Source organism: Amblyomma mixtum, chromosome 2 (assembly GCF_055824585.1).
Source record: "Amblyomma mixtum isolate Tamu chromosome 2, ASM5582458v1, whole genome shotgun sequence".
Taxonomy (NCBI): domain Eukaryota; kingdom Metazoa; phylum Arthropoda; class Arachnida; order Ixodida; family Ixodidae; genus Amblyomma; species Amblyomma mixtum.
The window spans coordinates 223,927,733-223,949,335 of record NC_143013.1 but is presented as its reverse complement, the minus strand read 5'-3'; the positions used below and the strand labels follow the sequence as shown (position 1 = coordinate 223,949,335).

Below are 21,603 nucleotides of genomic sequence, written 5' to 3'. Positions count from 1 at the left end.
TGCGCTATACATCTCCGCCATGATAATTCTGTATCTTTCATATCCCTCGTCAGTTCACGTTTGGTGAGAGAAAAAAGTCAGTTACTGTAGGTACCTATAAGAGAAAGTCGGAACAGCCGAGCGTTCTTACGCGGGTGCGCATTTTTAACTCGAAAGAGCAACGCCAGTTCCTTGCGCTATTTCTCTCGACGTAGAGCCTACCCCGTGTTCACTGCAACCTTTTCACGCATTTGGAGGGAAGGATTTATCGCAAGAGTTCCGCTAAAGCCGGCACTCCATGGATCGGTGCATCCTACGCCTCTGCACAGTAGTGTATGAAATGGGGCAAGAAGGCATGCTAGCATTTCCTCGCGCCTCCTTGCCGCCCATGCCGATGACTGCCTCCTGAGCAGCGCATCGCGTAACGTTACCAACACAGTCTGCGCAAGTACCCACCAAAAAATTTGGATGCACTGCATACTTTTATTTGTATACACCGGCGTACCCCAAGCTACTTCCGACATGTGCGGAGTGCCTTCGGGTGCACCTTTCGACTTTCCCGTCTTTTTGGCCGTCTAGCAAAAGTATGAGCTCATGCGCAGTGCTGTCAGGCGATCAGATGCTGTGCGAGTGAGGTAGGAGATATTGAGCAATTTATTCCGACTCGTGCCAAGTTTCAGCAATGCTTATACTCAACTCCATGCGTGTTTCTTTTCCACGCAAGTCTCGAAAATGAATTGTGTTAAAAATTTATTTGTCCGATAAATACGTCACCAACTTATATATTAAAAATGACCGGTGTAAGAATTGTGTGGCGAGGTTCAGATACAGACTCACATCTTTGTGATTTTTATTTGTGCATTGTTCTGGGCGCAAATCAGCCCTATAAAGTGTTTTCTTGGAAGCCTTTCAGTTCCTTTCTGAATGTCGGACTGCCATTTTTGCTCAATACGAGGTTGGGTGCACATTGATTTGATGGTCATTGAGGCCTGCCAAACGGAAGTTTACTGCCGTTTAATTTTACATTGTTTTCTTTCTGTTCTTCAGTTCGCTTAGCGACTTCGAGAAACTACAGCTTTTGGCACAGATTATTTATCTCTAAAGGACTGCTTCTTTGTCTACTACGACTTTTATAGTCCTAAATTGACTTCAGGATGAATGTTTATACGCTCTTCACTCACTTCAAACTGGAAATCTCCTATTCGCTCATGCCTGGTGTTTTTGGAAACAGAAACAATTTCTCTTGGAAAGAAGCCGCATATTTCGATGCTTACAGTACCCTTGCAGGTTAGAGGTAATGCTTTCTTACCGGTATGCTTTATTTACCTGTGTATATCGTTTCACGAACTTTCACGAATGATATTAAAATGGCGCTTTCTTTTGCTTCCAGATGAGGTCCAACACCTTACCAGATTCCATGACACGAAGCGCCCTATATATTATGTTCGCCGCAGGCTTCTTGCTAATCTTCTACATCACTTCTACACAGATATCAGGAAGAATGCATAAGGACTGTCATTGCTTAGAGGCTGAACACTACATTGAAGCTTTCAAAGGTAACTAATTATCATATAACACCTCATAGTTAGGACGCATATGCCATAATTTTTACCGAAAACACGTACACTGAAAAAATACAGAATCGGTTGAAACAGTAATATGCATTTTATTATATGTTCATGGCAAGCCACCGGCGGATTTCGCCGAAAACCTTCGCCTCCTTTCTTTCCAAGGCAGTGAAATGCAGCAGCGGGCACTCAGAAAACACCCGCTCTGAATACGGGGATGTAGCCGGGTCTTCCTGCGCCTACGCAAAGAAGGCAACGGAATATTGCTCTCGCCAGTTTCTAGCAACCGTAGACGGCCATTACGTCCTTCTTCCCTTTTTCAGCAGGCAGGCCTCCATCCAGGATACTACCCAGATCAGGTATCAAAAGGCGGTGGGCTTGACTCCAACCGCTTTGTGGTCTTTGTTACTATCCTTCTTAAGGCGCCAACATTCCCGCGGAGTCGCGCATGACAACCCTTTAAGGCGAAACACTACTTCCCTAGAAATCCTCAAAAAGGGAGTATTTGTCTTAAGCCTCCCGATACATGCGAATATGAAGTAAATATTGGCGCGACTGGGTCTCGAACCGGTGTTGGTGCGACCTTATCGGCGTCGCTGGCCACTGCACGAGAGCGCCATGCTATTGCCGCAACCGATCACGCCTCGTGTTAAACTGTCACACTTTCGCGCTAAGCATTGCACGCCGTCTTCATCAATTTCCCCCGCGCGCAAAATGCACCCCGCAAAGTCCGCAGGTGGAGGTGACGTTTCTGACAGAGTCACGAAAAGAAAGGAAACGTGCGTAACTGGCTACCTTGTTTAGTGGACGCCTCATTCGGGCTTTGAGCTACGTGGCGGTAGTGGAAGAGAGATGTGCGCTGACCGCCGGTGGCTCAGTCGTTAAGGCGATCGCTTTCTGAGCCTCAGTACCCGGGTTCGACTATCGTAGTTGTTTTTTTTGGAATCATCATACACTATGCGGAAACAAAAATGTCGACAAGGATTTATTCTGAAGGGAAACAAAAAACTGATAATTGGGCAAAAAATTGACACTAGGAAGTAAAAGGTAGCATTTAAGGAGTCAAATTATGCCATGTATGTTTACAGAAAGCTTATAGCTATTCACGGTGAAGATGAATCTACGATAAAAGAAATCAATTTATTTCAAGAATATCTGGAAGCATGTTGCACAGTTTCGCGAAGGAACAGCATGCAACATTATGTGAAGTTTTTAAGTTCTATGAATACAACATGGTGCTTACAGGATGCGTTACAGGCTTTAGACCGCTGTCATTTTGTCTTAAATTTTATTAATAGCGCTTATCTCGGGAGAATTTCTACTTCTTAAAGTGAGGCGGAAATGCGGGCTAGTTGGTGATTCATGTTCCTATAAAAAGAATAGCGCTACAGAAATGATTAAAAAAGGAGCATCAATTTAAGTTTCTTTCTTTACTTCGCCAAAAGGCACATCTAAAAGGTTCGGTGGAAGATGCGCACTACCGAAAAGAGATTTGAGAGAGCTAGAAACAAAGAAAGAAAATCTATCTGTTTTCCACTTTTTGCAGTCTGCTATTCAAAATTTCAAGTGCTTTTCTTCAAATCTTTGTTGGCCATCAGTCATGCGCTCAAAGCAAACTTCAGTTAGCCTGTAATGGTGTATTGGCGATTTATAGCGACGAAGCGGCTACTTTTCTTCAGGCTTTTATCAGTTAATAATGGGCTAAAAATTAAGTACAGTTGTCGAAGTCATCGGAAATTTTAGGAACTAAACTGCCGTGCGTCTACAGAGGTTTTTAGGCGCGGACTTCAGAAGTTAGGCCACACCGTCAATCACTTCAGTACACTGGTCATGGAGTCTTTTTCATTGTAGGCGCCGGATTTTGAATCGGGGGGCGAGGAAACATTCAATTGAGTTTTGTCAGCAATAAATGCGTGTTTTGAAGTCAGATGAACGACAACATACATAGAAAGAGCCACAGAATCAATTTTTCATTGAGAATACCATATCGATGTTCTTCACTGTCGCTTTTAATAAAGGTTGCATATTGCCGGATTAAAAATTCAGGGGGCACTTTGACTGTCTAAAGTGGGTAGAGGCGGAAGCGTTTTGCGCACCACCTTCGCTGTTTCTGTGGCACTGGTGGCGTCACATGTAATTGAGTACTAAATACTAAGTGATGACAAATCAATAATTAATGATTAATTACTGATTAATGCCTGAATACTAATTAACTGCTAATTAATGACGCTTAAGCTTCGCCTTTAGGAGTGGAACGCGACAGCTCGTTGTAGCGCTGCCAGGGAGACCACGGAACGCCACCACCCGTTCGGCGCGATGCCTTGCCCATTGAACGCAACGCTTTTTGAGGAAAGGAAATGGCGCAGTAATTCTCTGTCATCTCGGTGGACACCTGAACCGCACCGTAGAGGAAGGGAGGAAGTGGGAGTGAAAGAAGATAGATAAAGAGGAGCCGTAATGAAGGAAATGAAAATTGTATTTGAGGAAAGGAAATTACGCAGTAACTGTCACAAAATTCAGGGGGGCACTTTTTTTACCTAAAGTGTGGTCACTGATGTGTGGTTAAGATGTTAAGCTTCGCCCCTAAGAGTGGAACGCGACAGCGTATTGCAACGCTGCCAAGGAGTCCATACAACGCCATCGCCCATTCGGTTCTACGCCTCGCTCGTCGGTAAATTGGTTTTTGAGGAAAGGAAATGTATCTGTCTCTCATTTGTCGGTGGACACCTAAACCTCGCCGGAAGGGAATGGAGGAGGATTAGAGTGAGTGAAGACACCGTATTCACTAGACGCGCCTTTGTTCATTCCAAACCATCGAGCTGGCATGGCAAAGTCAATAAAGAAAAAAAAAACCTGGCATGGCAAAGTGGATAGCATGCTCGTCTCTCACGCCGAAGACGGGTTCGATTCCTGAGCTCGACCAATTTCTTAATCGGTTTTATTTATTTATATGGCCTGACTAGTAAAACTAATTGGGTAATTAAGCGATTAACTAAGCTCAGTCCCACTTACTTGGAGCATCACTGTACGATCCCTTCAATTGGTTGCATGGTTACTAGATTGTAAAACATTTTATTCGCCGGGAAGAGCTTGGCAAGAGGTCGCGTTAAGTGGTCGAGAGTACATAGCCCTCGACGACTTTGTCAGCCCACTCCACCGCCAAAACTTGCGTTCTGGGGTCAGAGCTAGCCAGCACGGTCTCCCACCGCTCGAGAGAAGGAGCTGTAACTAGATCACCCGGAGGTGGCTCTATTTTGCAGTCCCACAGGATGTGATCGTAGGTAGCACGTTGGCCACAGTGTTTGCAGTTTGGGTTGTAAAGATCTGGATAAATGCGCGCGAGGAGTGATGGGGTGCGTATCGATCTCGTCTGTAGACGACGCCACGTAACCTCTTGTTCTTTACTAAGTCTTTTGTCTGGAGGGGGGAAAATTCTCCTCTCTAGTTTAAAATGATTGGTGAGATCATGATATGTGATCATGGAGTCCTTCGTGAAATTCAGGGAGCCAGACTCATCCACTGCCCGGTCGACGAAACCTCGGGCTTTATTGTGGGCTGCCTCGTTCCCCGGATTCCCCGAATGGGCTGGGACCCATATCAATTCGGAATAATTTGTTGAGAATTTGGTTGCGTTAAGGATTCTAAGGGAGGTGTTTGTAATTCGCCCTTTAGCGAAATTATTGATACCCATTTTGGAATCGCTGAAGATGATGCTTCCTTGGGTATGCGCTAGGGCGAGGGCTATAGCCGCCTCTTCTGCCGTTTCAGAGGATTTCGTTTTGATTGTCGCCGAGACGATGTGGTCACCATTCTCGTTCACAACCACAATTGCAAAGGCATTGGTATTTTTGTATTCTGCTGCATCTACATGAAGTGTTCCAGCGCACTGTCTGTATTTGTTATGTAAGGCTTTGGCTCTTGCTTGTCTTCTACCCTCATGGTGTAAGGGGTGCATGTTTTTGGGGAGTGGTTTGATTAGTAGGGCCGTCCTATAGTCGCGGGGTAAGTCTACTTTAGCATCGTTATTCGTAGGTTGAAAGTTAATTCCGAGCCTGGTAAGAATACTCCTGCCAGTTCTGGAATTGGCTAATCGCGCTGTTTGAGCCATTAAATGGGCTTCTTTCAGTTCATTGTAGGTGTTATGTATTCCTAACCTCATAAGCCTTTCAGTTGAGGCATTTAGTGGGAGTCCTAACGCAGCCTTAGGGCGCGTTTATAGTCCGACGTGGTCGGCGCGCGGGCAAGCGTCGCTCGCGGTCAGCCACGCTACGCTGGTTTCGCTACGCCAGACAAAATGCGAACCCCTCTATACTTCGGCGCTGCGCGCCGTCGGCGGCACTCTTCGGAGCATGCGCAGAACGATCGCAGACCCGCGCGCCAATTTCCGACCCGCGGGCCGTCTGCATTCCGTTCGCGCATTTTTATTCGGCGGCTCATCCGTTTCGCTCCATCCACGGCATCGCGGCTACTGCTAACCATGGCTAGGATGTTATCTGCACGACAGAAACTTGCTCTCGCGTTATTAGTACGCCGCCTGCGGCGAAAGCGCAGGCGCTCGATGTATGTGCGAGAGATTTTCTCTGAGCGGAAAAGCACAGGCGAGTACCACCAGCTTGTTCAAGAACTGCGGCAGAAGGACCCAGAGTACCATCTCAAGTACTTCAGGTAACCATACCGCACAAAGGGTGCGTTTTATTCTTGAGTAGATTTTAGCTCACTGTGAAGTATGTGAGCAGCTTTTTATTTCTATAAAAATGCACAAAGGAAAATGGAGCCCTGTTTTATGCTTTAGGGCCGAATGCTTTCACACTATGTAATGCTGTTTGGCCCATTTTAAAAATATGGCTGTACTGTATGTAACCTGTCGAAATGGGATTTGGTGTTGCTTTGAACATGCTTAGTGCATGCTTGAAAGCCGTTATGTACAACGACCTCCCACGCAGGATGACCAAGGCCTCGTTTGATAAACTCCTGAGCCTTGTCCATGACCGCATCCTCCATCCGCCTAACCACAAGAACCCGATCAGCCCAGGAGAAAGGCTGGCAGTCACGTTGCGGTAAATATTTTGGCTTTTAGTTGTGTTCAATAGTCTATTTACCGAGATCCACTTGTTTTTATCTGTCATCATGCTCTACCTACGAGGTTATCGTGTGTTCATCGCTGTGAATAGTATTTCCTAGATCACCAGATGAAAGTAAGCACATAACCTCCTGATAAGGTTTAGAAAATTTTTATTCTTTTGATCTCTCTTGTTTTTATGCAGTGAAATAGCAGGGAAAACAATGCTGTGTCGTCTGACCACTTCACGCGCTGGTCTTTCCAAACGCACATTTTCTTTCCACCTGCATACCGCGCATTTCATTCTTTTCCGTGAAAAAACAGCACGTCACAAATGACTGAACGCTTGAACATAGCTGAAGACAGCTGCGTCGTCACCCCCTCCAGCTTAATCGTATATTAAAACTCCTTTTCAACTGAGTGACACTTTACGTGCGTGCTACCCGAGTCCCAATTCTGTTTCTGGGAACGAACAGCACTGTTGCATTATAATTCAATTTTTATGTTTGTACCCGTCCCAGGTTTCTGGCAACCGGCGGCTCTATGATCGACATTGCTATGAGCTATCGCATGCATGTAAGCACGGTCTCCGGCATTCTGAAAGAGACTCTGCCTGCCATTTGGGACTGCCTTTCCCCAATTGTGCTGCGACAGCCGACCTCAGAAGAATGGCAGCTCATCAGAGAGGGGTTCGACACCAAATGGAACTTTCCCAATTGTGTAGGGTGCATAGATGGCAAACACTTCGCTATTACGTGCCCTGATGAGAGTGGTTCGGAGTATTATAACTACAAGGGTTTTTACTCGTTACTGATGCTGGCGGTCGCAGACGCAAATTACCGCTTCACACTGGTTGATATTGGTGCCAAGGGCCGACTCTCTGATGGCTCTTTCTTTCGAGAAAGCCCCATCAGAAAGAGCTTTGAGGAGAACACACTTAACTTGCCTTCGGGGCATAACGGGTGGCCACTGTGCATCGTGGGAGATGCAGCATTTCCCCTGCAGCCTTACTTAATGCGCCCTTACCCCGGCAGGCAACTTAATGACACAAAACGGGTGTTCAACTATAGGCTGTCAAGGGCACGTCGTTGCGTTGAGAACGCATTTGGAATTTTGGTTTCACGTTGGCGCTGCTTCCTAGGAACCGTTAGTGGTGATGTGGAGTTGTTAACGGACATGGTTAGTGCGGCGGTGTGCCTGCACAATTTTCTGCTGTCGGACAATGCCTATTGCCCTAATGATTATGGTGACAGGGTCAGTGGTGACAGAGTCCAAGAAGGCGGCTGGAGGCAGACCATAGCACACATAAACCATCAGGGTACTCGCAATGGCAGCCGCTCAGCTTCAGATGCCATGAGAATTCGAGACTCCATTGCAGAGTACTTCATGTCCCCAAGGGGTTCCTTGCCATGGCAACTGACGGTAGTCAGGCGATGCTAATGCACAGCACGAAGTTGTTGCCTCTCTGTCTGTAAACTGCGTTCTTTTCCATGTAAAACAAGCAAAAGTCACACGCCAGCTCAAAATGTGAAACTTTATTTAGCAATCTCGTGATCATTCAGTTCAGTAGTTGTACATGGATTGCACTAATGACATGCCACACGTGTGTTGCAACGGTTCTTGTAACATTTGTGTTGCTGCTTTTTGTACACGCATACCAAATAAAGTTGTGTGCTTGTTTTATACACCTTATTATTGAACTGTTTTCGTGTTTAAGGTTTCATTTGAACACATCAAGGCATGTAGGATTGATTATGTTGCGGAAGATGTTTGATATATAAATCAACATGCCATGTGAATAAATATATGGTGGAAGTTCAGCAGTGGCCCTCTTTTTCTTCTTGTTTCCAATCAGTATAAGTCTCGAAGCATGAGATCACTTGCAAGAGTATAAAGACATGCTATTTGGTCTCAGTGATTCGAAAACATTTTTTCAGTGAAAAATTAGAGAGGGTGTAGGAAAGAGACACACCCAGGACAAACACAGGACACGGCATTTCTGCTGCGTGTGTCCCTTTCCTACATCCTACCTAATTTTGCACTGAAAAAAAATGCTTTCAAGTTACCATCACATCACAGACAGCTTGCATTGCAAAAAAATAAAGTGGTGAAAGAGGCAGGAGACTACTAACCACATTGAAACTTCCAATAAGTACAATGAAACAGTTCAACAGTCTAAAAAACAAATATATCACAGCTATGCAGCTGACTAAAACAATAGGAACATGAACACAATGATATAAAAAAACTGCGCTGCATGAGAGGAAATGCAAAAAAATGAACTCAAATGCACTTAAGGTTATCTAAAGAAACAAAGCGCAGATATCTTTGCTGTTACCTACGCTTCAAATGGTATATGTTAAAATTAAGCATCACACTGGTCAACATCTGCTATGAGTTCCATTATTTTCACTTTCAAGCGAGAGGAAATTCTCGCTGGCATCCTGTCAAGGCTCATAGCAATGGACTGCCCAAAAGCCTCATTTTCTGTGCTGTGCTTGCCCAGCTGTGAAAGGAGCTGCTGCTCGAAAGTGTCACAACCCCTTCCTTTCCTTGGCCGTTTTGAGGGTGGCTCGCTCAATGTGATGTCTTCCTGAATGGCAGGTTGACCAGGACTTGATGCCAAGGGCTCCAGGTCTTCATCAATATTGGCGATGGGCGACGGTGCTGACGAATTACCTTGAATTGCGTTAAAGATTACTTCTGCTGTTGAGGCGCTGTTATCACCTCTTGGCAGGGCACCTGAGCCCACGTTGCAGGTAGTCCTGAAAAAACAGTTTTCACTCCAGTTAGTTCAGTCTTGTCGTTTCACTTTTTTATTTTACTGCAAAAAGAGCGCCAGTGTCTTGTCGAGTGGAACAGCATTACACACAGGGAAGACGAAAGTAAGACAAACATATGAGCTTTGACTTCAACTGATGTTTGAAATTCAGTTGAAATTCAGGACCCATGTGTTTGTCTTGCCTTCGTATTCGTGCCGGTGAGTAGGGCTGTTCCAGTAAGCAAAATACTAAACCAACTGCTCCAATTGTCCCCGTTAGTATTAGTGTCACAAAGTGTTGTCCTCAAACTACGATGAGCAACGCCTCTACCTTCCAGAAGCAGGAGCCACCTCCCCGACCCATGTCCTAGGCAGGAGGCTGCCCACAGACCCTATGCAACCCTCGACCCACCCTCAGCACAAACAGCAAAGACACAAGCCGAACAACCAAGCAACGAAAAACCAATGCACATGCCACGTTAGCCCAAAACAAAGTTTACGCGAGTTCCAAGAATGCAGCTGAGCCAAACCCATGAAACCAAACATGCAAAAACACACAACACCGAAGCAGAATCCGAAGCTCGAGGATTCACAATTTTCGCAACAGATGTCTGACCGTCCGGCAAGTTCATTTGATAGCATCTTTGGTATTACTCTAGCTTTTCAAAGCTGGCCAAAATTTTATCTGATTTTATTACGGATTGAGTCCTCTCATTTCTGAGCCGCATAAAAGCTGCGAAACGTTCCGAAAAGACCAGCAATTGTCCACACGCTTCTCCAGGGTCTTCCCCTGAAGCTATGCTGTTAAACGTAATACAGCGCAATAGTTCATAGGCAGTTACATGCAACAAAACAAAAAGCAAAAAAAGGTACTAAATGCTCCCACAAAAACGGTGAAAGTCACAGTAAAAAAGCATAAATTAACGAAGGAGGCTCAGTGAACAACATGTGCGTGAACGTAGCACACAATTCATGCAGTACAACCAGCACATTTCATGCTCGTAACTCCACGTACCTAGAGCCGCGAAAACAGGCATTCCAAAACAGAGAGAAAACAACTCACTTTCTTGGACGACCACAATTCTTGTAAAAGTTCATCGCATCGGCAAACTCCCACGTCTGCCTCGCAACGTAGGCGCTGCCGCTCCTTGTTGCGAGCTCGATTGCTTTGAGTTCACGGGTAAAGCGATCTCGCAGCTTTTTCCACAACTTGTGGCACTCTGCAACTACAAACAGGAACAAGGGACAAAAAAATAGGTCAAACATTACGGCGCAACCAGCAAGTGGGATTGGGATGCTTCGGCCGACAAACGTACAAATGAAGCCGAACGCAGCAGTCGCTAAACACCTCACCTGTGGAGAGACCACTGCGTTGCCGTATCTCTTCCCACGCGCTTTCTTTGCGCGGTAGGTCCCTGAAATCGAGTCGCTTGGTATCATACACACAGGGGTGCTGTTTTATCGCTTCAATGAACCTCTCCACCACGCTATCCGACGCAAGTTCGACGTTTGAGCCGCTGGCGACACTCATGCTGCCCGCAAAGACATCCGCCATCTTTGTCTGCGCGATGCATTGTGGGTCGACGCGGTCGGCGGCGCCGGCGCGCGAATGGAGCAGAAGCCAAATCTGCGCCGGGCTCGTCGGGGCGCGCTGGCAGCCGCCGGTTACGTCGGCGCTGCAGTGCGTCGGACTATAGGAGGAGTTGTTTTCGGCAACGTAACGCAGCGTGTGCGAGCGCGCGCGCGCGCGCGCGTTACGTCGGACTATATTCGCGCCTTTATAGGCCTGCCGTATCATACTATCCAATTTGTCCTTTTCTGCTTTCGAAAATTTGAGATAAGGGGTGGCATAGAGTATCCTGCTTAGCGCAAAGGCCTGCACTAGTCGGCATAAATCTCTTTCCCTCACCCCTTGTCTGCGGTTAGCTATGCGGCGGATTAATCGCGCCGTCGCTTCTACCGTGCGTTTTAGCTTAGTGAGTGTGTCAGTATTCTTTCCATTTGTTTGTAAATACAACCCCAGTATTCTCATGGTCTGTACCTCTTTGACAGATCGTCCATTAACATAGACGTTTATTTGCGGGGGGGTTGTCGTGGTACGCCTACCTCTTTGTTTACGACGGATCACTAAAAGTTCAGATTTTTGCTCAGAACAAGTGAGGCCGGATTCCCATGCGCATGCCTGAATGATGTCCACTGCTGCTTGGAGTGTGTCTTCTATGTAGCCTTCGCATCCTTTGGTTACCCAAAGTGTGATGTCATCTGCATAGAACGTGTGATGTAGGTCTGGTATTTGTGCCAGTTTGGGGGGAATTTTGATGAGGGAGAGGTTAAAAAGGAAAGGGGACAGGACGGAGCCCTGTGGCGTTCCTTTACTTCCTAGTGTGATTGGGGCGGACTCTATTGTTCCGACCGTTATCACTGCTGTTCTGTTAGTGAGGAAGGATCGGATGTAGTTGTACGTCCTTTCTCCGGGGTTGATTTCTGACAAGTTTGTCAAAATGGCTTTGTGGGTGACGTTGTCGAAAGCTTTAACAAGGTCTAAACCCAATATTGCTTTCGTTCCTGTTCCCTCGTCAGCTTCAATTATGTCCTTGTTAAGCTGCAAGAGTATGTCCTGGGTAGATAGTTGGGCCCTGAATCCTAACATTGTTTCAGGTAGGAGTTTCATGTCCTCCGCATAGTTTTGGAGCCTATTGAGGATGACATGTTCCATGAGTTTGCCTAGGCATGATGTTAATGAAATTGGGCGTAGATTCTCAGTGCTGAGTTTCTTACCCGCTTTAGGAATAAAAGTGATTTTCGCGTGTTTCCACTCTGGTGGTATGTTGCCTGCATGCCAGTATTTGTTCATAAGGTCTGTAACCGCCGCGATCGACGTTGCGTCTAAGTTCCTGAGAGTCTTATTTGTTACTTTGTCTGATCCTGCCGCAGATGTTGTCCGCAGTTTTCCAATTGCGTACCAGACCTCTGCGTCGGTGATGTCTGCGTCTAAATTTGGATTAGGAGTCCCCCGGTAGTCTGGTTGTGTGGTACCATCATCCGTGTTTAGATAACGTTCTGCTAGCTCTTTGATTAGGTCTTCAGTTGTACCCTCATATTTATGTATGAGTCTGTACAGTTGACTTTGTTGCACGGGACGTGTTTGTTCTGGGTCGAGCAGGTGTCTTAGAAGATGCCATGTCTTCTTATTTCCGAGCTGTCCATTGACGCTTTCACATATTTGGTTCCATTGTTGTGTTTGGAGAGTAAGTGTATGTTCCTCGATTCGCCTCTCGATTTCAGCGATCTTTTTGCGTAGTCGCTTGTTGTGTTTTTGCTTCTTCCAACGTTTTTGGAGGCCTTTTTGTGCCTGCCACAGGTGTAACAGTTTTGAGTCTGCAATCTGCTCCTCCTTCTCAACTGGCACCACAACGCTAGTGGAGCTGACATCCTCATTCAGGGAGATAACCCAGTCGCTAAGGTTAGAGATCTCCTTTGGAGCTGTTTTGTCGCGAAGTTGCCTGAACTTGTCCCAATCCGTGGTTCGTATTTCTTTTGCTTTGTTTTTAAGTTTTGTCGTGGGGAAGGTGATGCTAAGGATGAAGTGATCACTACCAAGGTTTTGCCCGGTGTTGACCCACTTTGCGTCCTTGACGTTTTTAGAGAGGGATAAGTCTGGAGATGTGTCGACACATACACTGTTACCCATGCGTGTGTGGTCGCTCGGGTTGTTTAGCGTTGTGAGCCCTAGTGACTGTATGATTTGCCAGAGCAGGTTCCCTTTAGGAGTTGCTTTGGTATATCCCCATGCTGGGTGTTGAGCGTTGAAGTCTCCCACAATTATTAGTTGAGCCCTACCAGCCAGCTTTACTGTGTTTATCAACAAGTGTGGGAGTCCATTGCCTTTGTTTCTGGGCGGGTTGTATACATTAAGGATGAAGAGATTTGAGTCTCCCTTTTGCCTTGGTACTATTTCAAGTAGGGTGTAATCTTCTTCCGAATCATTTATAAAATGTTGAATTGCGGTGATATTTCTATGCACCAGAGTGGCTGTGAAGGAGCCGGCTGCGTTACTAGTATCATAATGAGGTGGCAGATATGCTTTATAGCCTGGCAGTGTAGCCCTGCCGCTAGCTTCTTGCAATGCAATCACGTCTGGGGTTGTAACAGACGGTGCTTGTTGGATGTGGAGCTGCAAGTGGGCCCGCTTGCGGCGGAAGCCTCTGCAGTTCCATTGCCAAATTTCAAATTTTTGGCGTGGTGCCATGTTGGGTTATAGATGGTTGTGGCGTCGTGGACAGATCCAAGATGGGGGGTAGGCGGGCCTCGATAGTTGTAAGCCTATCCATTATTTGCTGCATACACGTGGCTATTTGGGATACCTGTCCCTCTAGTGTTGCAAAGCGAATATCTATCTCAGCAAATTTGGTAGTAACGAGGCCTTGGAAGGTTGCTTGTTCTGTTGATATAGCGCTAGTTCTCTCTGACAGAGTATTGATGTCTGCCCTGAGTTTGGTAGGCGCTTTCGATGGCTGCGGGGTGTCGGCTTCCGAAGCCTCGGCCTTTCGTTTGGATTCCTCGCCTTCTTTTGTAGGAAGCGGTCTTTTAGTTGCTATTCTGGCGTCTGTGTCCGTCGCGTTATGGGCCGAAGACTGGGACGCGGTGGAGGGAGTGTGGCAAATGGCGTCTGTTTCCATCGCAATATTGGTCGAAGCCTGGGACGCGGTGGGTGGCGTTCTAGCCGCAGTGGCATTCTGTACCTGATGCGCTTGTAACAGGCGTTTAATGTCAGCCAACTCTTTTTTAAGGCTGGTAATTTCTCTGTCTCGGGATTGTAGTTGTATCTGAAACTCCTTCTCTCGAGCGTCAATAGATTGGGAGGCCTCTGCTGGCCAGCTCACCTTTTTGTTGGAGCGGCTATCGCTGCGTCCGCGGCTCGAGCTTCGCTTGTCGTTCCCTGCTGGGTTCCCCAGGGGCGGGAAGGAGCTGGAGTTGTTCCGGCTATGGCTGCCTCCTTTTCCGGTAGCACCCTGTTCCTTCTTCCTGGGCCTAGACTGGTGTCCGTGTAGTGATGAGTCGTTGTCCCCTTGCTTGGGTGCCTGGTTGCCATGGGGCGTTCCTTGTTTGTTCCTGTTGATCAGCCGGAATTTGCAGTTCCGGCTGCCTGTGTTGTGGCCCCCGTTGCAGACGATGCAGACGGGTTGGCAGGTTGGCTGTTCTCCCTCAGGTGGAGGCGAGTGATTTTCTCCGCAGCGGCGGCAAAGGTTCGTTGTAGGTTTGTAGCAGACGTCGGCCCGGTGTCCTACCCTCCTGCAGTTGTAGCATACTTCATGTTGCTCCCTGAAGGGGTGGACCCGAAAGACGCCGCACTGATAGATTACTTGGCTGGGTAGCTTCTTTCCAAAAAAGGTGATTTGTATTGTTCTGGACTGTCCGATCCTTCGGGCATCCACAACTTCTATTCCTTCGTTTCTGTTTCCGAAGCCTTGGCGAACCGCTTCGGGCGAGTCTCCCGCGTAGGCGAGTCTCCCGCGTAGATTATAATTCCGTTCGTTCTTCGTTCCTTGTCGCCCTTGTTTCCTTAGTTTTAGACCACCAGCAATTGCATAAATAGGGAGTGTAATCCACCAAGACAGATAAACTGTATGCGATAAAATATGTTGCTTCAGCACACCTTCTTGAAGAAAACTGGGAACGGTGTGAAGAAAAAATAATAGCGCAAAAGAAATCAGTACAAATTTCATAAATTTTTATCAAGGGACATTAAAGGGCTCCATGGGCGTACTTAGTTTACTTGCGCGTCATTTATTTCAGAGCTTCCTATTTTAGTTCCAGCGAGTAATTTTTTCAACGAACGCAGAAAACCTATTATTAAAGATCAAGAACCGGGAAACAAAGCCGAAACTGGCTTTGGCGACAGTATCACGTCACGGTTCTGTCCCAAAACGTGCTGTGTTAGCGGTGACTGGCTAAACCGACGAATGCAAGCAACATATTCGATTATAATTTCTCTGAAATGGCCAAATAGCCATTACAAAAAAAGTTTCCGTTTTAGACCGATGTCTACAGACTTATGTCTAAAAGTCTATAGACTGTGTATAGACAAATCCTAGAGAACAGTCTATAAGTAATACAAATGTCATAGACAGTCTATAGACAATCTGTAGATTTATGGCCATACACTTTTAGTAGCCTTTTCTCTATAGACAGTCTATAGACCATGAATAGACAAAATGAAAGATTTATAGGAAGGCAATATAGTCCATAAGAAGTCTATAGACTGTCTACAAACAATTTTTGTAAGAGAGTGGCCCGATATTTTTCATTGAGGAAACGCGGATCGAATGCTCATGGACGTGCCTCCCTTGAAATGATCCACTCAAGGTTGCCCGTGCAAATCGCCCCGATCAAATCCACGAAACGGCAAAATATAGCTCGCTTGCGGTGACACAAAGAGCTGCCCGGCTTTGAAATTCGGCACGAAGCATCAGAAGACATTGGGGAATCAAACCGCTAAGTTTCAGACGAATGCACTAAGAAAAAAAAATTGTTAGTTTCTCGCTTCCAGCGAGCATTGGTAAAGACAGGCAGCATAATTCATATCTAATGGTTAGAACCATGCGCTATGACTATTGAGGGGTTCTGAATACTAATCAAGCTTTACGCATTTATTTTTTAATTGATTCATGAGCTATGCCTGCAAATCCATGTTCAATATCGAGGACCACAGAGGTTCTCGATACCAATCGTATATCAGGGAGAGCGCTGGTCAGAGCATTGCTCATATTTTTCTTCACAAGCAAGACTTGCCGAGGTAGTGATTACGCGAAGAGCGAACTCCGTTAGCCGCTGTCTCCGATATGCGGCGAAGATTTATCCGTTTTCTCACATTTAGTGGCTGACATTCAACTTTTTAGTACCTCGACTATCTAAGTCACGGAGAGTAGGGACGAATGTGCTGAGTCGCTAGTGTAGCAGAGCTGTATGAACACAAAACGAAAAGAAAGTTATACGAATACTTTTTAGACCGCGTGAAACAGAGGCGCAATGCAAAAGACATGCAGCGGTTTCACGAATCTCTTGCACAAAAACTGGAGACGGGAGCTGAATGATAAAATGCTTCTTAATGGCGTTTGGTGTTCAACACGACTGCGTTGTCAGACACTACAGTAGCACTTAACTATAATTCTAACGCGCGTACGCTCGGTATGCCTCTGTCTCGCACATGTTCGAGATGCGAAAAGCGAAAAGAATGAAAACGGAGATACACAGGGCCTTTGCGTGTGGCATCACCACAGGTGATCACCGCATGCTATACGGAAGTTTTGTAACTTCCGCCTACCTCTTGAGTCTCAGTCTGGCAGCAAGTGATGAGTGATGGTTGGGAAGAGAGCATGGCATGGCTACATTTTCTAGTAGTAAAATTCTGGGCTAGTTAATTCAGAAGTACTTGCTGTTGGGCTAGTTCGTTCATCATAAATTTTTGTTAATGGCGTAAAGGAACAAACAGGGGCTCTTTCTGTCGCCGTGTCTTCCTTTGTTTGTTCCTTTGCGCCATTCACAAAGAAAGAATCAGTTGGTTCATAATGCGCCATGGTGGAACCAGCGATGCAGATGCAGTACAAAAACAATGAGGTGGTGTTGTGTGTGTGCCTCTTTGGTCTTGTCCTGCGTCTGTTTCATTGGTTCCATCATTGCTGCATTTTCTAGCCGGGTCCACGTGAAGACTGGATATTCTGCTCATGACGCATTTCTTTTTACGAATAAAGCATGCACTGACTTCCCGAAACGTAGCCGTTATAATCAACTTCAGACTTGGAAAAACTGATTGAGCTGACTGTCCTGCAACTACCTTATGAGCTCTGAAACTGCAAATGAGAATTTCCCGCTTTATGTGAAAAGCCAGTCCAATTCTCGGCCCCTCGTCACAAAAGTGCTGAGTAGTCTGCTTAGCGATTGGTGAAGTGTCCTGTTCCTACTTTTTCTCTTAAAGAGAAGCTTTCACCTAGCGAAGAAAATGGCCAGTATGATTGTCGATGAAAGGGCTGCTCCAATCTGTATCGGTCAAAAGCTAACATTTCATCGAGCTTTGAGTGAGATTTCAAGTCAAACTATGCCTTTTTTTTCTATTTATGGGCTAAAAATTATATTTTCTCCCGTCGAAAGATGCCATAAAGGCCGGTTAAAAGAGTTTTGCATCGTTATTCCTCAGAAACTCTACTCAATACAGTATTAAAACTAGCAAGACGAGAAAGTGTCCCTTTTTTTTTCGCGGATGAAAGATGGCACAAACAGACCGTAGCGGAAAGAAGGCGATAAATTCTATGCGCATGTAGTATATATGTGTGCATTTATTCAGCACCTCAAAAATTCACGTCAGAGACATGGCGGCTAACCTTCAAGAGACTAGATGTAGGAAAGGTAACAGGGAAAGGGAATACACCTGTCTCGTGCCCACGTAATATGAGTTTCTTGCATTACTGGTTCTTTCTCCGCTTATATTCCGGCCGCAATTCGGTTTTTCCAAAAGAACTGGCGCCCTCTGGGTAGTGGCGAAAGTTTCTCTGTTAGGGGTTGAAAACAAACCCACATGGGAGACGCAGACACGATTTGATTCCGCCAGGAATCAGCGGCGCCTGCGAAGAGGCAAGTGTTCTTGAGAGCGGCCGCCATCTATCGCATGCTCCTGTCAATAACCTAAACTACCCATGCACAGCAGGAGCTGCAGGTTTTCTTTTCAACCAGTTGAGCTGGAGAAGGAAAAGGTGCGCACGCACATTGCAGCAGTCCGAAAAAAGCGGATTAGAAGCGAAGCGAGCGTAGTGTGCTATGCCTTTTCCGAAATTTCTACCAGACTTACGAGATATAGTCTCTTATTATTAATAAGGATTCTGAACCGTGCTTTTCAGGGTCATATAAATCTTCTGCGCGATCCAAGTCACGACTTACCTTGCTACTTTTTTTTCTTCGCAGTTTCTACCTACACTGAGCGAGCAAGGTTTCTGGTTTCAAATGCGCAAAATACAAGTGGCTCCAGATCCTCTACCAATGACACTCCTGAACCAAAGGAAGATGCTATTTTGGACTCATCACTAGACGGTCCACTGCCAGCCGCTTTCCAGAAAGCCCTGAAAATGCATCCTGTCGTCGCGACAAACAACGTTAGAATAGTGCTCATCGTCGCCTATTATAGATCAGGATCGTCATTCTTCGGCGAACTCCTTTCTTCGGGTCCGAAGACCTACTTTCACTACGAGCCCCTGCAGCCATTCACGCAAGCGGGAAGCATTCGACCGGGCAGAGAACAGCTCGCCTTCGCGCTTCTTGACGAGCTCGTTCGGTGCCAGATGTACAATGCGCCTTTGTTCACCCTCTGGGCGGAGTACCACCCGGAATACAAGCACAACCGGTTCCTGGCAGACGTTTGTGGATGGGGACCATCATGCTCATCCCCAGGCCACATCAGCGCTCTGTGTTCAAGGGCTGAAACTCAAGTTTTCAAGTTCACACGACTCTCCATCGCGCAGGTATTTACGACAGGGTTTTTACTTATACGACCAGCGACGGCAGGGCGTTTGACAGGATTCCTAAGAAGGAAGTATGTAGCAGTTGTATCTTGTCAGTGATAACTTTTTGTGCTAATAAGAAGTCTACCTTAAAGAATAGAAGAGGCCGATACTAAAAGACCGAATCACAGGACTCGTGCTCAGAGAATAAGTTCAAGTTATTGGTATCGTGACAAACAAATTCACGACCGATCATTCAGTGTGACCAGGCAAATCTCCATCAGCAGAGTGTCAGCAGTCGTCGCGTCGCGTGCGGGTCACTTTTTTACGGCTTGCTTCCAGTTCGGCTGCTCACACCACTGATCGATGGCATAATCCTCCTCCCCCTACCAGTTCAGCCTTAAGTGCCGCACATCGGCCCGATGAGAACGCTGCCTTGCCGCAACGTCTTTTCTAGTCGAATGACGGGAAGCATTCGTGGCAAACTCAAGCTTGAAATAGATTAAACCTGGCATGGCACACTAAGAGATGAGATGGCGCACAACGTCGACAGCCTGATCCAACAAACCAATCCGGTCTAATCTCCCCTTCATACCTCCTGCTCACACTCCTACGATGCAAGTCCTAGTCGAGCAGCTCGCTGCTAGGGGCGCTGAGGTCGTGGCTTCACACGGACACCTCACCAAAGCGTCCCTGGGAAAACGAAAATGTAATGCTTTTGCATTAAAATGAATAGAAGGAAATGCGTATGAGACTGATAGCGCCTCTTGGGCAATTTTCGTACTCACAGGACTTGGTAACACCAACATTGATACTTTCTGGCGGTTTTCTCGCTTTATGTCCGTCTTGTAATTTTACTACGTATACCCAAACTGCCGAGATACTCATTAAACAAATGTTTAATGTTTTGTCTCGATGTTTTGATTTTGAAATCTTGAACAATTTTAGGCCTTTCTACAAAATTGATTCCATTCTCGAAAACCATTGTCCTTCGTGTTTGCTGTAACACACCGACTATTTATCTATCTAAACACGTGCATAAAAATTCCACACTTAAAAAATAACCTCTGAACAAAAATGGCCTGTGCTACCAGGAGGTGTTAATCGTCAACCAGTATTTTATCCTGGAGATGCATCTGCCGAGGACCCTGTATATGTTTTGCATTTTAAACACGGCATTCAACGGCCTCCAAGCTTTCGTGTTCTTCCACTATTTTTTCTTTACTCCCTCGCACAAGCTGCGCGTGCACTAGTCTCCTCTTTATTTTGTTTCCCTAAACCACAAGCCACGTCACAATGACTCCCTATCCCTCCAAATATTGTGCAACTTTGAATCGTTTTATTGGCGCAGGTGGTGGCCTGGATAAACCGGAACTCGGATATTGCGCAGCAAGTACAAGTGGTTCACCTCGTGCGGGACCCGCGGGGGATCTACGCTTCTCGTCGGAGCATGAGTTGGTGCATGGGGGTCAGGGAATGTCGAAGCGCAAAGGCTCTGTGTGCACAAATGCGTCAGGACCTTGACGCGTTTGAACATCTTTCAGGTGCAAGGTGGCTGAACCGGAAGCACAGGGTTCGCTTCGAAGATGTGGCTGGTGATTCTCTTAACGAAACACAGACACTCTTTTCCCGGCTGGCTTTAGATTACCGATCATCCGTGTCATCTTTCGTGAAGACCCACACAGTTGCTAACGAACAGGACATGAAGGATCCGCACTCTACCAAAAGAAACACGACGGAAACTGTCAGGAGCTGGACTAAGAAGTTGTCGAAGGAGGCCATTGTCTCAGTCGAGAGGTTCTGTGGCGATATATTACAAAGACTAGGTTACACTGACCTGGACAGAGAAGCGCGGAGTAGGGATTAAAGAGTGATCGCTTTTGAATTGTGATTGATCCCTGAATCGAGGCTTTTAAATGACGTTCCAAAGGTTCGCTCCTCCACGTCGTATTTCATGACTGAAGAAACAGGACACGGACTACGCCATGTCCTCATTGCCTACCTGTCGCATAATGTGTGAGGTTGTCCAGCCTGTTGTAGTTTCCATGTAGCATCTTGAACTGTGCGCTGTTATTAGACTGTCGTCCTAGAATCCTGTGTCCTACCCACGATATGTTGCTTAAACTAACAGACTTGGGTAATTCTCTACTCTTCTGGTGGTGTAAATCCAATTGTATGCATTCACCTGCATAGACGGCCTGTCTGTGCATTCAGGAATATCGACTATGAATGGAACGCATGGGGACTACTATTTACATGAGTGGTCAGAAGTAACCAGGGCACAATGCTTTAAGCTGCAACGGCTGTTTACAGCTGTCGTGCGCTGCCATCTCAGGTGCGCCTGTTGCCTCTAGCGACAATTGCATGCGTTCCTTTTCCTTTCTTTCGCTCATTTATAATGGTGCAAAAAATCTATTGCCGCGTCGGCTTTGGCTGCTTACGTCGCCAGTTCCGCTGCGTTAGGGCAAATTTTTAAAGTAGGCAATTCGAGTTATAAGAGCGTTTTTTCGGTAGGCATTGTCACTGCATCAGAATGCTGCTAAGACGTGCTATCAGCTGCGTCAAACAGCGCTATAGCAATAGCAATAGATCGATAGCAACAGTTAAAGTTCACATTTAACTCTTACTGTCAGTATCCTTAATTAATGAGAGCCGTGTTGCCCACCGTAAGTAATATTCATATCAGTTTTTAAAACTAAAGTTTTAAAAAATAAAAATATTCAAGTTACTCTCGCTGCTTAGGCCTCC

At 46.3% G+C, this 21,603-nt stretch overlaps 2 protein-coding genes across 3 annotated transcripts; one reads left to right on the top strand and one right to left on the bottom strand.

Moving 5' to 3' along the window:
• The first annotated feature begins 1,369 nt into the window (after positions 1 to 1,369).
• LOC149362746 (carbohydrate sulfotransferase 5-like) lies at positions 1,370 to 20,722 on the top strand. Its single transcript, XM_089568371.1, has 3 exons — positions 1,370 to 1,535; positions 18,323 to 18,876; positions 20,207 to 20,722. The coding sequence occupies exons 1-3, from the start codon at positions 1,370 to 1,372 to the stop codon at positions 20,720 to 20,722; spliced, it is 1,236 nt and encodes a 411-aa protein (XP_089424497.1).
• Positions 8,935 to 11,126, bottom strand: LOC149362747 (transcription factor Adf-1-like). 2 transcript variants are annotated; one of them, XM_089569804.1, is made up of 3 exons: positions 10,721 to 11,126; positions 10,431 to 10,593; positions 8,935 to 9,371 (listed from the first exon to the last, which is right to left on the bottom strand). In XM_089569804.1, exons 1-3 carry the CDS (start codon positions 10,920 to 10,922, stop codon positions 8,972 to 8,974), a joined length of 765 nt encoding a protein of 254 aa, XP_089425930.1. In that variant the 5' UTR covers positions 10,923 to 11,126; the 3' UTR covers positions 8,935 to 8,971. The 2 variants fall into 2 exon arrangements, with proteins under 2 accessions (XP_089425930.1, XP_089425929.1); XM_089569803.1 differs by lacking the exon at positions 10,721 to 11,126 and having other exon boundaries at positions 10,431 to 10,636.
• Positions 20,723 to 21,603: the final 881 nt, after the last annotated feature.